This window comes from Perna viridis, chromosome 10, assembly GCF_037379345.1.
Source record: "Perna viridis isolate PV_CMFRI_1.1 ecotype Kerala chromosome 10, ASM3737934v1, whole genome shotgun sequence".
NCBI lineage: Eukaryota > Metazoa > Mollusca > Bivalvia > Mytilida > Mytilidae > Perna > Perna viridis.
In genome coordinates this window covers 8103027-8116774 of record NC_142454.1, presented here as the reverse complement: position 1 = coordinate 8116774, position 13748 = coordinate 8103027, and the positions used below count along the sequence as shown (strand labels likewise).

The window sequence follows — 13748 nt, the reverse complement described above, 5'->3', positions numbered from 1 at the left end:
AATTAAAACAACCTCACAATTCCGACCGCCCGGTTATTGTTCACATGTAATAAATGTGTCAACAAAACAATAAATGACTATGTAATATTACGTAATTAATAATTCATTCACTGACCGGTTTTCATTTCATCAGTTGACATATGATAATTGAAGGGTACTATAGTTTAAAGAACAAATTTAATCCAGTCATTACCATTACATTTTGTCACTGGTTGGTGTTAATTATTGTGTACATACATCAGACAACCGGAGTCATTTAATAGTACGATCTTTACGATATTTAACTGTCAATTAATGTGACCTGTACCCAAGCTAAAACAATATAGGGGTGAAATTATTGGACTTAGTTGATAGGTAATTTACGAAAACAATACAAATAATTAATTACCATTAATAGCCCTTTGATCTTTAATACACATTCTTTTAAAATCGAGAACATTATTTTGTTGGCAGTACCATTTGTAAGATCTAATCTTTTACAAATAATGCAAGCTTAGAAATGTAACAAAAGGCCAAAAGTTTTGAATCAGCATTAAACATGTCTCTACCAACAAACTGACAAGATGTAGGATTATAGAACACATTAATGGAGCAGCTCTTAGAATGCAAAACCGGCCACCCCTATAAACTGGCCATTTGTTCTTGTCCCAGTGGTGGCCAGTTTGGAGAAGTTTCACTGTATTTGAATCATTGGTGATGTATATATCTGAATCATTGGTAATGTATATATTTGAATCATTGGTGATGTATATATCTGAACCATTGGTGATGTATATATCTGAATCATTGGTGATGTATATGTTTGAATCATTGGTGATGTATACATCTGAATCATTGGTGATTTATATATCTGAACCATTGGTGATGTATATGTTTGAATCATTGGTGATGTATATATTTTAATCATTGGTGATGTATATATCTGAATCATTGGTGATTTATATATCTGAACCATTGGTGATGTATATATTTGAATCATTGGTGATGTATATATTTTAATCATTGGTGATGTATATATCTGAATCATTGGTGATGTATATATCTGAATCATTACATTTGATATAAATCTTACGTTGTATCCAGTCTTAAATACCATTTCTATAAGAGACTTTGATTTAGGCCGTGATGCTGGTCAAGTATACACGAGTTAATTAAATTATCAGCTTTAAAAATTGAGTCTCGTCAAGCATTTTAAAACAGGAAATTTATAATAGGGAGTGTAGAGACAATATTTTACATGAAGAACAATTAAATCTTGGCACCATCTGAATGTTGTATTCATTATACATCACTTTATGAACAAAAAAGACAGTGAAGTTTCCAGAGTAAATTAACTAATTTACTCACACAAGTAATGATTTAAAAAATGAACAGAAATGAGAGAAAATGCATTTAAAGTCTGTCTTACTTGTATGTTACTAATTACTGATTTTTATGATGAATAAAATTTCTAATTTTATTTCACAGTAAAATGTGTTTCACAAGTGTCTTGATTTTGTTGATGGTAAAAATGATCGATAAAATTTCTGAACTGTGTGGCAAAAATGAGAACATAGGACAGAATAAGACTTGAAAGAAAAATGAAAACCAGAAATAATCTTTATAAGTAATCAAAGTTTAGTTAGAACCATGATTTTATATTATATAATATATGTATGTTATTGTTTAGGGAGGAATCTACTGGTTACAGATCATGGACTGGTACTGTTCTACATTCTCTCTAATGCTGCTGTCACTGACTGAATGTGTAGTAATTGGATGGATCTATGGTATGTAAACTGATTGGTATCATTATTCTCCTTTTTGTCCCCTGCCCAATTTGGTAGTGGGCATAGAAATACTGGTGTCAATCCATCTGTCCATCCATCACATTTTGTGCAACCTCTTGGAAACCTCTCAATGAATTTTGATTAAATTTTGTAGGATTGTTAGTAACCATATATGTAGTTGATCTTTTTTTGTACATTCAACACTTTAGGAACACTTTTATGTGGACAAAACTTCTCTGAAACTGCTCAATGGATTTTGTTCAAACTTTGTAGGAATGCAGCCACCATATGTAGTTATCATATTGTAGAGATATATGGCTACGCTTAGCAATCTTGTTTTTTTTTTTTTAAATCCTTGAAAGATGAGATATTTTGGAGTGTCAGTCAGTTTGTAAATGCATAGATGAGATTTATTATCTTTTCCAAGTCTTGAAACCTCGTGAGGTTGTATACTGTTAGGGGGACTCTTTCATTATTGTTTTTTTTTTAATGATAGATCATTACTACTGTGTTAGCAAGTTTCTATAAAAAATGACCCATGGCAGAATGATGCAATTTCACACAGCATGGAACCTTGTCTTCCAATGATATTTGTAAGATCCTATAGATCATATTACCCTGAGAACACTGCTTCATCGTAAATCACACATGATTTTCTTCTACTTTTTCAATTTTGGTTTTTACCTTTTTGTCTTTTTACTTCTGTTTTTGCTAGTTTCTGCTTTTTTGTTGGCTTCATTAAATCATGTCTGGAATATATTCACAAAGAGTTGACAACATTATAGGAGATTTATGATATGTAATGGTATGTCACAATAACAGTTGTAGATAATGATTATAGTTTTTCTCCCTGACTTTATTAAGTAGATTGTCTCAAAAAGGAACAAGGTTATTCCTATTTTTAGCAATATGGGATTTCCTTGTCTCACCCATGGGTGAGATCATGGATGAGATAAAATATGTGAGGTTTGTGACATTACAATAAAACGTTTAATGATGTTTTGTATTTTCAAGGAATTTCGGCAAGCTGGACATTCTGAATAGGGGTACTAATAACAAAGACAATTTTTTAAAGTGAAAAAAAGAATCAAACACGGCCAGAAAATGCAAGGCAAGAAAATCTCAGACACCCTCGGGTTAGATTTCAATGCTCTCTTAGTCGGCAGAGCCTTGTTGGAGAGCTCAAAATCTTACCTTTGGGTATCTGAGATTTCTCTGTCTTTCACTCTCGGCGGTGTTAGATTCTTAATGTCAAGTACATGCAGTGTTTTTTGGATGAAAGAAATACTGACACATGTCCTGCTGAAACTCTGAAATTTCTTCTACTTACGAAAGAAGTAATTTCATTGTCTGTATAATCATTTTGTTGTAATCCACTCATGTACTATACAGAATTCTTCACATGGTCGTAAGTCTTCAATAAGGAAACATGTAAGAATCTATTAGTCTTTCAGCTTTGAAGAGATGGGACTGGTTTCATAAAGAATCTCAAATTGAGATCTTCAAATTCTTCCTCAACCCAAATTGCAACCAATCAAATCACTAAGTTTGAACTCAAGGAATCGAGGAAAAATTCAATTTGAGATTCTTAATGAAATACTTGCACCAATAAAAATCTTAGAAAAAAATTATTGTCTATTTATTTATTCCACTGCACTCCATTCCTGTAAATTATTTTTCGTTCATGAAAGTAACTATAAACCTATTTGTCATCGAGTTAAGGAGATTGATCTACTTTGTATTGTTTACATATCTTTATTACAGGAGCTGACAGATTTTATATGGACATTGAACTGATGATTGGATATAAACCATGTGCCTGGTGGAAAATCTGTTGGAAGTATATCACTCCTGTTGTCATTGCTGTAAGTAATGATCCCCTTACCAAACCGTTTTAATCAACCTGTTTAAAGAGCAATAACTCAATAATGTAGAAATAATCTGACATTTGTCAAATAAATGTATTTATGTAATGATTAGAAGTACATTTGTACATGTAAAAAGTCAAAACTTTGTGTAAAGTTTTGTCAAGCTTATATATAGATATAGATATAAGCTTGTCAAAACTTTACACAATGTTTTGACTTTTTACATATATATATATATACACAAACGTCTCAGAATGTGACGATTCTATTCACTACACTGCTCCATTGGATCAAATTGATAAGATATGTAAACGTATAGAAAGGTCTGAAAAATTCCCAGCGATTTTAGAACTCTCAAATTTGCAATGCAAATTTTTGGTCGTTCCCTCCGCTGGAATCAAACTCGTACCACTGTGACATCTATGGCAACACTGCCTGCACAAAGTCCAGCGCCCTAGACCACTCTACCATACTACCATACATTGTGTACTAAGTTACAGCCCTAGATTAATCCTACGAGGAGGAATAACCTGGCCATCGAAAGCTATATTTTTATATAGCCTAACTGGCCGAGTGGTCTAGGGCACTGGACTTTGTGCAGGTGGTGTTGCCATAGATGTCACAGCGGTACGAGTTTGAGTCCCGCGGAAGGACCAAAAATTTGTCCATCGCAAATTTGACAGTTCTAACATCGTGAAGTTTTGTGAGTTTTATGCTCATATAGTTTTATGAGTTTTATGCTGAAGAAGGATATCAGTTATGTGAAATATTCAATTTAAATTTTACCATCTTCTGGTGATGTTAAACATATTTAGATGTTTATTTAATTTATTGTTATATTTCGCATCGTTTTTAACAATCCATCACCCCGTAAAAGTGATTGTTGACTATTATTTAGACAATTAATTATATATATATGAAAACATTATCACCGAAGAAAGACAGACTTACACTTGTAAGTTGAATTAAACGTATATTTTGCAACATCAAACTCTAACCAAATTAATTGGTTTTGTAGTTTATATGGTCGTTTAGTGTGACCCAGTTGAAGCCCGTAACTTATGGTGACTACCAGTACCCAACATGGGCCATTGTACTAGGATGGATGCTTGGATTGATATCACTACTTCCTCTTCCAGTCTGTATGGCTGTTGCTATCTACAAGACAAAAGGAGACTCTTTGGTTCAGGTTTGTATCATCACTTTTTGTCTCCTTTCACAATGTGGAAAGGGACATAGAAAAACAGGTGACTGTCCTTCCATTTGTGTTTGCATATATCCGTCCATCAGAGAACTCAGAAACTACACTATGGATTTTGTTCAAATTTTGCAGGATGGTTACTTACAATATGATGTTGATTATTATGGTTGTACCAAGATTCTGATTCTATAGAAGAAATTTTTCAGGAGTTATTAGACTTTTGCACTATGTATATGTGTGGGGGGGCATATAGCAGGGATAATTTTCTTGCGTTTTTTAGGGGATTTCTGCTATTTGAAATTCAGATTTTACTGCTACGATTCTTTTTTTATTGTATATTTACTTCCTATTTTGCCAATTTCTGCCTTGTTAGTTGACCTCTTAAAATCATCTGTGATATAGCTAAATGTAGTTGTCATGTCTTAGTTGCAAATTAATATACTAAAATTCACGAGAATTAAGCCATTCACCATTAATTTCTTGGTTTTTAAGGTTTTTTCATTAAAAAACCAGATGGAGGAAGAAATTTATTTTTGTTTAAAAAATGAGGGTGCTTTGTTCACAATGTTAACAGCCAGAATAAATAATAAGGGAGTTGCTCTTTTGTTTTTATTTTCTTATTGATATGACATTTAATATGGTTTCCATGGTAATGAAGCACTCCAAAAAGGAATGATCTGAGAAATAATTAATAATTTTTTGGGGAACTTAACAATTATTTCAAGGGTGTAAACTTGGGATCCTTGGATTGTAATTATAATAAGGCAGAAACCTGAATAATAAGACAAAGTTATTAAAATAGGATAATTAATTGGAAAGAGTGAACAGCCAGAATTTGATCATGAGTGCTGAAGAATGCCTAGGTTAAACAAGAGTGTGGAACTTAATCCTTGCACAAGTAAAATCTTCCGCATTTTTTTGGTCGAGTGTAAATATTTTGGTTATTCACAATAAAACATCGCAACTGAGAGAATTTTTAGCAGCAGGGGTTTAATTTATAACCGGGGACGGGGGTTATGCCTTCAAGAAAAAATGCCTTAATGTATATTAATAATTTAAACATTTGATTATTTTTTGTTTTTATCATTAAAGAGAGTGAAAACATTACTGCAGCCTGATCAAAGATGGGGACCTGCTGTGGCTAAATATCGCCAGCAATATGAAGCATCAAAGATTTCCTCAACAACTGATGAACCTATTTGTATTTCATACAGAAGTGATTCTGTTAGCATGTCAACAAAGAAAGACCAATCAGAGGGTTACAAACTTGTGTTGTGATCATTTGTTGTCTAGTTTTCTGTTGGTAGTTAGTTTTATCCAGAATCAAAACTAGATTTGCTTTAACTATGATTTGTATTATAAATTTGAAAATTTGAAAAGAAAATATTTTTGTGATTTTGTAGTCTTACATAAACAGCTTGTAGGAGGAGTGTCAATATATATCAAGCAGATTGAAAGTACTGAAGTTGTAGGAAATTAAACCATTATTTTTACAGTGCAACCTGTCTAAACTGAACTTCTGGACACAACTCTTACAAATCATTGGAATGTTTGTATTCACCATTTTACGTCAATATCATGTAAGCATCAAAGTAACTTGGACTGATTTCAGTCTGTTTCAAAGAAAAGCTTGAAAGGCTTTGGTGAAATTGAATATGATACAAACATATCCCTGATTTCTAGAGTTATGTCCCTTCCCCTAGATCTACCTGCTTAAGGCAGATGGTTGTTTTCACTGATTCAATATGCAATGTATAAGATATGAAGGGACACCGTAAGATGTCTGGTTTACATTGGTTCCCTGTTTATCCAGGGTTCAGTTTAGACAGGTTTAACCATATTTCTTTTTAATACATCCTGATTTAAGCCATTAATAAATCAGTGGCCTAAATATTTTAACATGCATAAAAATATCCTTTTACATGTAATTATAGCGATTATATTTTTCTATCAATCTACAGAACATTGTGCCATATATATTGGTATTCATCTTTTGTAAGAATCAGTAGGGTTTGTAAGTCTCGTTCTCGTTACATTTTCCTATCTGTAATTTCAAAAGTAAAACATATTGAAATCTTGAGACCAATCTGCATTTTATTGTTTACCTTTGGGGTCTAGAAAGGCTGCTTTACAATGCAAAATCTTTTATTTATTGCTTTTTTTAACACTTATATCCTGTAGAAATAGATATTTGTTGTATTTTATCAGTATTTTCACACAGAAAGATGTTTTGCATAACTCTCTGTAAATGACAAATTTCCATGCATTTCAATGGTACATTGGGACCCATTTTTAGCTCACCTGGCCAAAGGCCACGTGAGCTATTGCCATCACTTGGCATCCGTCGTTATTGTCCGTCATCCTCGTCCGTCGTCGTCGTTAACAATTATACAAAACTCTTCTCCTCTGAAACTACTTGACTAATTGAAATCCAACTTGGTATGAAAGTTTCTTTGGGTATACTGCATAGAACTGATGTGGGGATTTTTGATTCGTCGAAAAACATGGCTGCCGTTACTAAAAATAGAACATACGGGTCAGACAGTAGTTTTTCACATATATCTCCTAAACTGTCAGGTTAAGCTGAATTCTGACCAGGTAAAAGTGTTCAGCATGATGATATCTATCTCTGGTCAAATTTTGGTTTTAATCTGTTAAGCCATGTTGGAGTTATTGCCCTTTTTGAAAGATTTTTGCTATTCTTAATGTTATTTCTTTCAAAAATCTTCTGTGGGGATGTGGGGATTTTTGATTCGTTGAAAAACATGGCTGCCGTTACTAAAATTAGAACATAGGGGTCAGACATTAGTATTTCACATATATTTCCTGAACCGTTAGGTCTAGCTGAATTCTGACATAGGGTAAAAGTGTTCAGCATGAGATCTATCTCTGGTCGAATTTTGGTTTTAATCCGTTAAGCCATGTTGGAGTTATTTCCCTTTTTTCAACAATTTTTGCTATTTTTAATGTTATTTAGTTCAAAATTTTCTCCTCTGACACTACTTGACCAATTGAAACCAAACTTGGAATGAATATTCCTTGGGGTATCCTTCATAGAACTGTCATGGGGATTTTTTATTTGTCGAAAAACATGGCTGCTGTTACTAAAAATAGAACATAGGGCTCAGACAGTAGTTTTTCACATATATCTCCAAAACAGTTAGGTTTATTCAAATTCTTTCAATAGCTGAAATGATCCATATTATTAGGACTACAAAAGTCTTCAGACTCCTTGTAAGAGTTATTGCCCTTGAAAGGGGAAAAATGACTTTTTTTTTAATAGTTTTCAGTCAATATCTTGAAAACTATGATAGATTAAAAGAAACTTTCAATTGTTGAAAAAATCTTGTGATAAGTCCTACCAAAGACTTCTTGAGTCAAAATTGTTGGACAACTTCTTGTTTAATTTATTGCCTTTGAAAGGCAAAATTCAACAAGGTGAGCGATTCAGGCTCCTGGGAGCCTCTTATTGTAAAACCACAGAGTCACGTGATGTAACTTACATACATTGTTTAGGAGGAAAACTAATTGTCTCAAAGTACTTGATTATTTAATGAAGAATATATGTATGTAATATTTATGAAGGTCCAATTGTAACCATTAATCAGATCCTTTGATATTTTAGTGTACTCGATGATACAAGAACATTCTTATTTTGAGATTTTTGACACTACTGTCTGAATGGATTTCTACCACTTTCCTGTATACATTTTCTCTGCCTTATTGGTAGAGGTTTTCATTTTTAAAATGCTTAATTTTAAAATATTTTTTTAATGTCTTCATTTTGTCAGAATGCTGATGCACTGACACTTCTTCATTATATATTGTTATTTTAGTTTTCATGTATTTGCTAATATTTTATTTTTTAAATAACTCTCCTGAAATTTTCAGTGTTACTACCCTGGTGTTGCAAAAATTAAGTTATTTGGGCATACATTGTATCTTTGAAATTACTTTTAATTATTTTTTTTACATTTTAACCTTGACAGTTGCCATTTTTTTAGAAGTCTTTAATTGATCGCTACCTTGATATGGTTGGTTAAGTTCCATGTAGGAAATTTTCAGGTTTTCCATGTAATAATTTCCAGAATGGTGATGGGGCAATATCTTGATTTTTGTGAAAATGGGCTTGTTGTTTTGGAGGACAGAGAAATTATTTTCATAACACTTTTCTCAGCAACTGCTGATGACAACCTCTTGGTATTTGATATCCAGCATCAGGTAGGGTCCTATATTGTGGAATGCAATTTCTGTCAGACATCTACTTCATATTTTACAAAATTCAGCCATTTCTGTCTTTGACCCATTTTTTATATCCTAGAGTTTATGGTTGTAATGTTGACTTATTACTTGCCCTGGCTTTGTTTCACATTTAATTTCAATTAAAAATTTAATCTTAAACCTCAGAAATTCACTAGTGTCTCTCTTACTCAACAGTTAAATATCATTATTATTGATAACTCTGGTAGTTATATACTTGGTGTGATATTTACCTGATAGAATACGGGTTCACCTTAATGTGTTGTTATGGTCTCTGCTAGTCATATCTTGTTATTTGAATTACTGACTTTTCATTTTAGGTATTGGAATGTATTTTTATTCATACATTAATGTTTTGTGTTATAGAGCTTGTGCAACATTTAAATAATATGACTTTATACTGAAATATCAAGCCGATTCATTAATTCACAAAATGCAGTATGTATTAGGTGCTATAATTTCTCAGAGTTATCTCTGAATTTTAATGATAATTTTCATGTTTTAAAGCTAGTCTCATTTTATGATATTTTTGTACTGGTGTATTGATCAGGTTTATAGCATACTAATTTTTTATCAATACCTATAATGGTATATTTTAAAACACAGCTTATGGGTTATTTACAAATTGTACATATTGTCTATTTTCTGACATTGTGTAATATACAGCTGCGATTTTTATGGTGTCAAAAATTAGATGAATGTTTTATACCCATGTATACTTATAACTTGCCAGCTAGAAAGTGGAAATAATGAGAATTAAGTCTGTTTTTAGTTTCTTGTGTGAATAATCAAGTGTTTCAATTTTACTGTGTGTTGTTTTTTTTTTTTTTACATCTTTCCCATAACCAACAGTACAACTCTACAGTTGTAAAGGATTTTTCTTTCTACATGTATTTTGTTCTACATGTAAATCACTTTTTGGGTGAAAATCTTAAAACTTTCTTATCTGTCATATAAAAATTTAAGACTTTATCAATAGTAATTTCTCAATGTCGAATTTTTGGTGACAGTGGTCAATTAAAATAATGATCAATATGAAACTGACTATTTTAGTTGACAATATTAAAGTTAAAAGGAAAGAAATGCGCTTAGTTGATACATTGTGAAAAAAAATCATTAAATAATAATGCATATGATTAGTCATTGTGAGCAATGGGCAGAAATTTTATGTGATTACTATGTCATGAAATACTTTAACATTGTCATAATTTCAAAATATTTCTTGATTTTCTTTTGAATCAATTCTATAAACATTTTCTGTATGGAAATATTTTAGAATGTTATTTCAGCCATGTTGCCATAGAAACAATAACTGACCACTAAATTTTGTGGTGTTGATGTCAGTTGCAGTTGTTTGCCTTTTCAGCATTGCAATAAAAAGGGCCAAAAATAAATATTGTTTTGTTTAATTTTCTTTGAAGAATTGCATGTTACCTGACAGATGCTATTTTAAACTGAAATACATGGAATTATTATACAACTGCAAAGTGTTTTATACTTTCTTTGGTCATTTGTAAACTGGCATTAGTCTTTGAATCAGTATGACATTTTAACATCTTGTTCTTTACAACGAATAAAGGTTCGGATTGATTTTGGGATTGTGGCACAATTTTTCAGAAATGGGGCAAATACTGAGCATTTTTATACCCTCAGCAAACCGAGTTCGGGGTTTACTGTTAATGTATTAATTTTCGCGTATTTTGACGTGTAGACACATTCATGGATATCAATTTTCGTGGTTACAAAATATTATATTTGTGTGATATAGTGTTTTAAACTCAATTTTGCAGGTACTGGTTTTTTTTTTTTTTTTGGCTTTACTGTTCACCGCAAACACCTGATAATAAGTACACCCCTGAAAATTTATATGTTTACAGTATAGGAATTAAACTGCCTATCTGTTTATCCTTATATTTTGTTAGTGCAACTCTTCCTGACTCATGTAATTTTTATCAAATTTTATAGAAAGCTAAGACATCATATATGTTGATGTGCATAAAGGAATGTAGTAATTGTCCAATTCCAGCAATAGATAATTAAATTCAAGGTTTTACATGTTAAAACTGTATAATTCTTTCTAAACCACACAAAGAATGCTAATAAAATTTTATTAGGAGGTTTGGCATCATATGTATAGGCTAAAAACCACTAATTCCACTTCCCATAGGCTTCTATGCTAATTTCACAATATTCAATGGCTTCTCTGGACTTTACCTTAACTTTAACCTGCAGAGGACTATATATCAGCATGATTCTACATATGTCAGCTCACAATCCTCAGAATGGCATGTGGGGTTAGCAGACTTGCAGTGCAGTACTGGTCACCGGAAGTGAAGTGTCTATAAATAGCATGGGAAATCCCAGTGTTTTCACAAGATAGGGGTATACATGTATTTAGAAATCATTATGGAGATTAGGCTTCACATCACAAGAAGCAAAATGCACCTATAAAATGTACAGAAATGTTTTTCCTTTCAGAAACTGTTTAAATTTTTCAAATGAGATGAGAACTTTTTTCACAGCACTATGAGGAACAGGGGTAATTTCTGCGTAGGACTCTTTTTGCGTACGTTCCAAATGCTCATTGGTTGAATTGGTGGTCTGTAACCTATAGGTACATGACAAAATTATTGTCTGATGTCTGGTATAATGTCGTACCTAGACCGTTGATTTTCATGTGATTAATTGAATATAAGTTGGTTACTTTTTTTTATAATTTTGACCGAGATGTTCCAAATGACAAAAGGAAGGTTTGTATTGATTTGAATCAGGACCAAAACAAGTTTTCCAAAGAATTGAACTATTTAACTCCTGTGAAAAGTATATGGGTGTTCAGGATACTATTCCTCTATGGTCATACGGAGATTGAATTTGGGGTTTAAGATTTGAACCATTTAGATTTGGGGTGTCAGATGCAAGCGTTTTCCTATGTCCGGACAATAACTTGACTATTGAGTAAATAAATCTCTTATATTGTACTATATGATGTCATACCACAACAGGAAGTCTGCGATTGATTTTTTGTTGTTACTTGAGCCGATTAAGAATTAAAGGCCAGGAACAAGTATTTTTTCTGATTTTTGGGTAATAACTTGAATAAAAAAGAATGGCTGTCTTTGACATTGTACCTCGAAGTGTCATAGCCCAAAATGAAGTTTTTAAATTGATTTTTAGGGTTGTGATCGAAACCATTCGGGAATTCCGGGCCAAAAGGGACAACTTCCGATCTGGTCAAATGTCTAACCGCAGTCGAATTCAGATGTTTGATTGTTGTGTTCATACTTGTCCAAAACCGTCGTATCAAGCTACACCCTGCGAAGCATTTTATTATTGGAAGGCAGGCATATAAATGTGCATGAAGTAATATTGTTTTTGTCCTACCCCTCTAAAGGGATAGAATCCAAATTCAGTTCCTCCTAAACCACTCAAGGAATTCGATGAGATGGGCATATGTAGACAGTCATCGTTAAATGCCTGCCAATAGAGATATTTGACATGTTAAAACCTCGAAATTGCAACTCCTCCTTAACCACCTAAAGGATTTTAATGAAATTTTACAGGAATGTTAGACATTATATATAAATGTGCATAAGGGAATATAATAATCGTCCGATTCTTCAGAAGGGTTGTAATCCAACTTCCTAGTTAAACATCTAAGGCTATACGAAAGGGGTATTCTCTTTGTGAGCTTATTTACAATTTCTTAGTTTGAAAGCTGAGAATAAATTGCTCGTTTCTTGATCAGTATTGTTTAAAAAGTCTTAGTATATATCTAGCAAAAAAAGGTGACTTCCTTTTAAAACACGATCTAAATAATCGCTCCGTCGGAAATGCTGTAATTCTGAAGTGTTGTTTCACATTTCAATGTTGACTGGACCATTTTTGGGGCCAAAATGACAATCTTAGTTTAATGGGGAAACTAATTGATCTATTATAGACAAACAAGAGTTTAACAGCCATTGTCTATAAGCATATTTATATAATTAAACAATATCATACAAAGTGTTTCGATCACGGATAACCTAACCAGTTTATACGAATATTTGGGGTCCAACAAAACAAGGCGTACAAAAAAGGAATAATATTGTAGAAAAACGCTCTTTGGTTTTCAAATAACGATTAATCGATACTTATGTTCTGAACCATCTTGTACGTAAGGTCTCCACATGTCTTCCAAATGGACCAAAAAATTATTTCTAAAAATAGACAACATGTAATGGAAGATATCAACGATGACGTATTTATAATAACTGAGCAATAGTTTTGGATAGCGTACGAGTTCTTTAGTTTATACCATATATTTAGATAAAAATATACCTTTTTGTATATCTTTTTTAAAGATAGTACTCGTTTGTGTATGCATTATAAGTGTTTGTTTAAACCCTATATCGTTTACCCTATATCGCACACCCCAAATATATCACACCTCTAGACCTGTATCGCATACCCTGTATGACATCCCTTCATGTATAGTTAAAATACAAATAATGAACGTCACATATCAAAATCTGTATCACATGCCGTAACCCTCGACCTATAACACCCCGCGGGCCGGTGGATGATATAGGAGTCTAGGGCTGAAACCACGTGTGATACAGATTTTGACATGTAATATTCAATTTACATTGTCCTTATTTGTATTTCCCTCCG

The 13748-nt window shown here is 32.4% G+C and overlaps 1 protein-coding gene across 1 annotated transcript in view; it reads left to right on the top strand.

The window, feature by feature from the left end:
* LOC148604380 (sodium- and chloride-dependent glycine transporter 1-like) overlaps nucleotides 1–10492 on the top strand; it is a 46539-nt gene extending 36047 nt beyond the window's left edge. The window contains exons 11-14 of the mRNA XM_088551079.1: nucleotides 1670–1769; nucleotides 3534–3634; nucleotides 4656–4826; nucleotides 5931–10492. Coding sequence (XP_088407205.1) covers nucleotides 1670–1769; nucleotides 3534–3634; nucleotides 4656–4826; nucleotides 5931–6116 — 558 coding nt within the window. The 3' untranslated portion in view covers nucleotides 6117–10492. The remainder of the gene's footprint in view (nucleotides 1–1669; nucleotides 1770–3533; nucleotides 3635–4655; nucleotides 4827–5930) is intronic.
* The last annotated feature ends 3256 nt before the right edge of the window (nucleotides 10493–13748 follow it).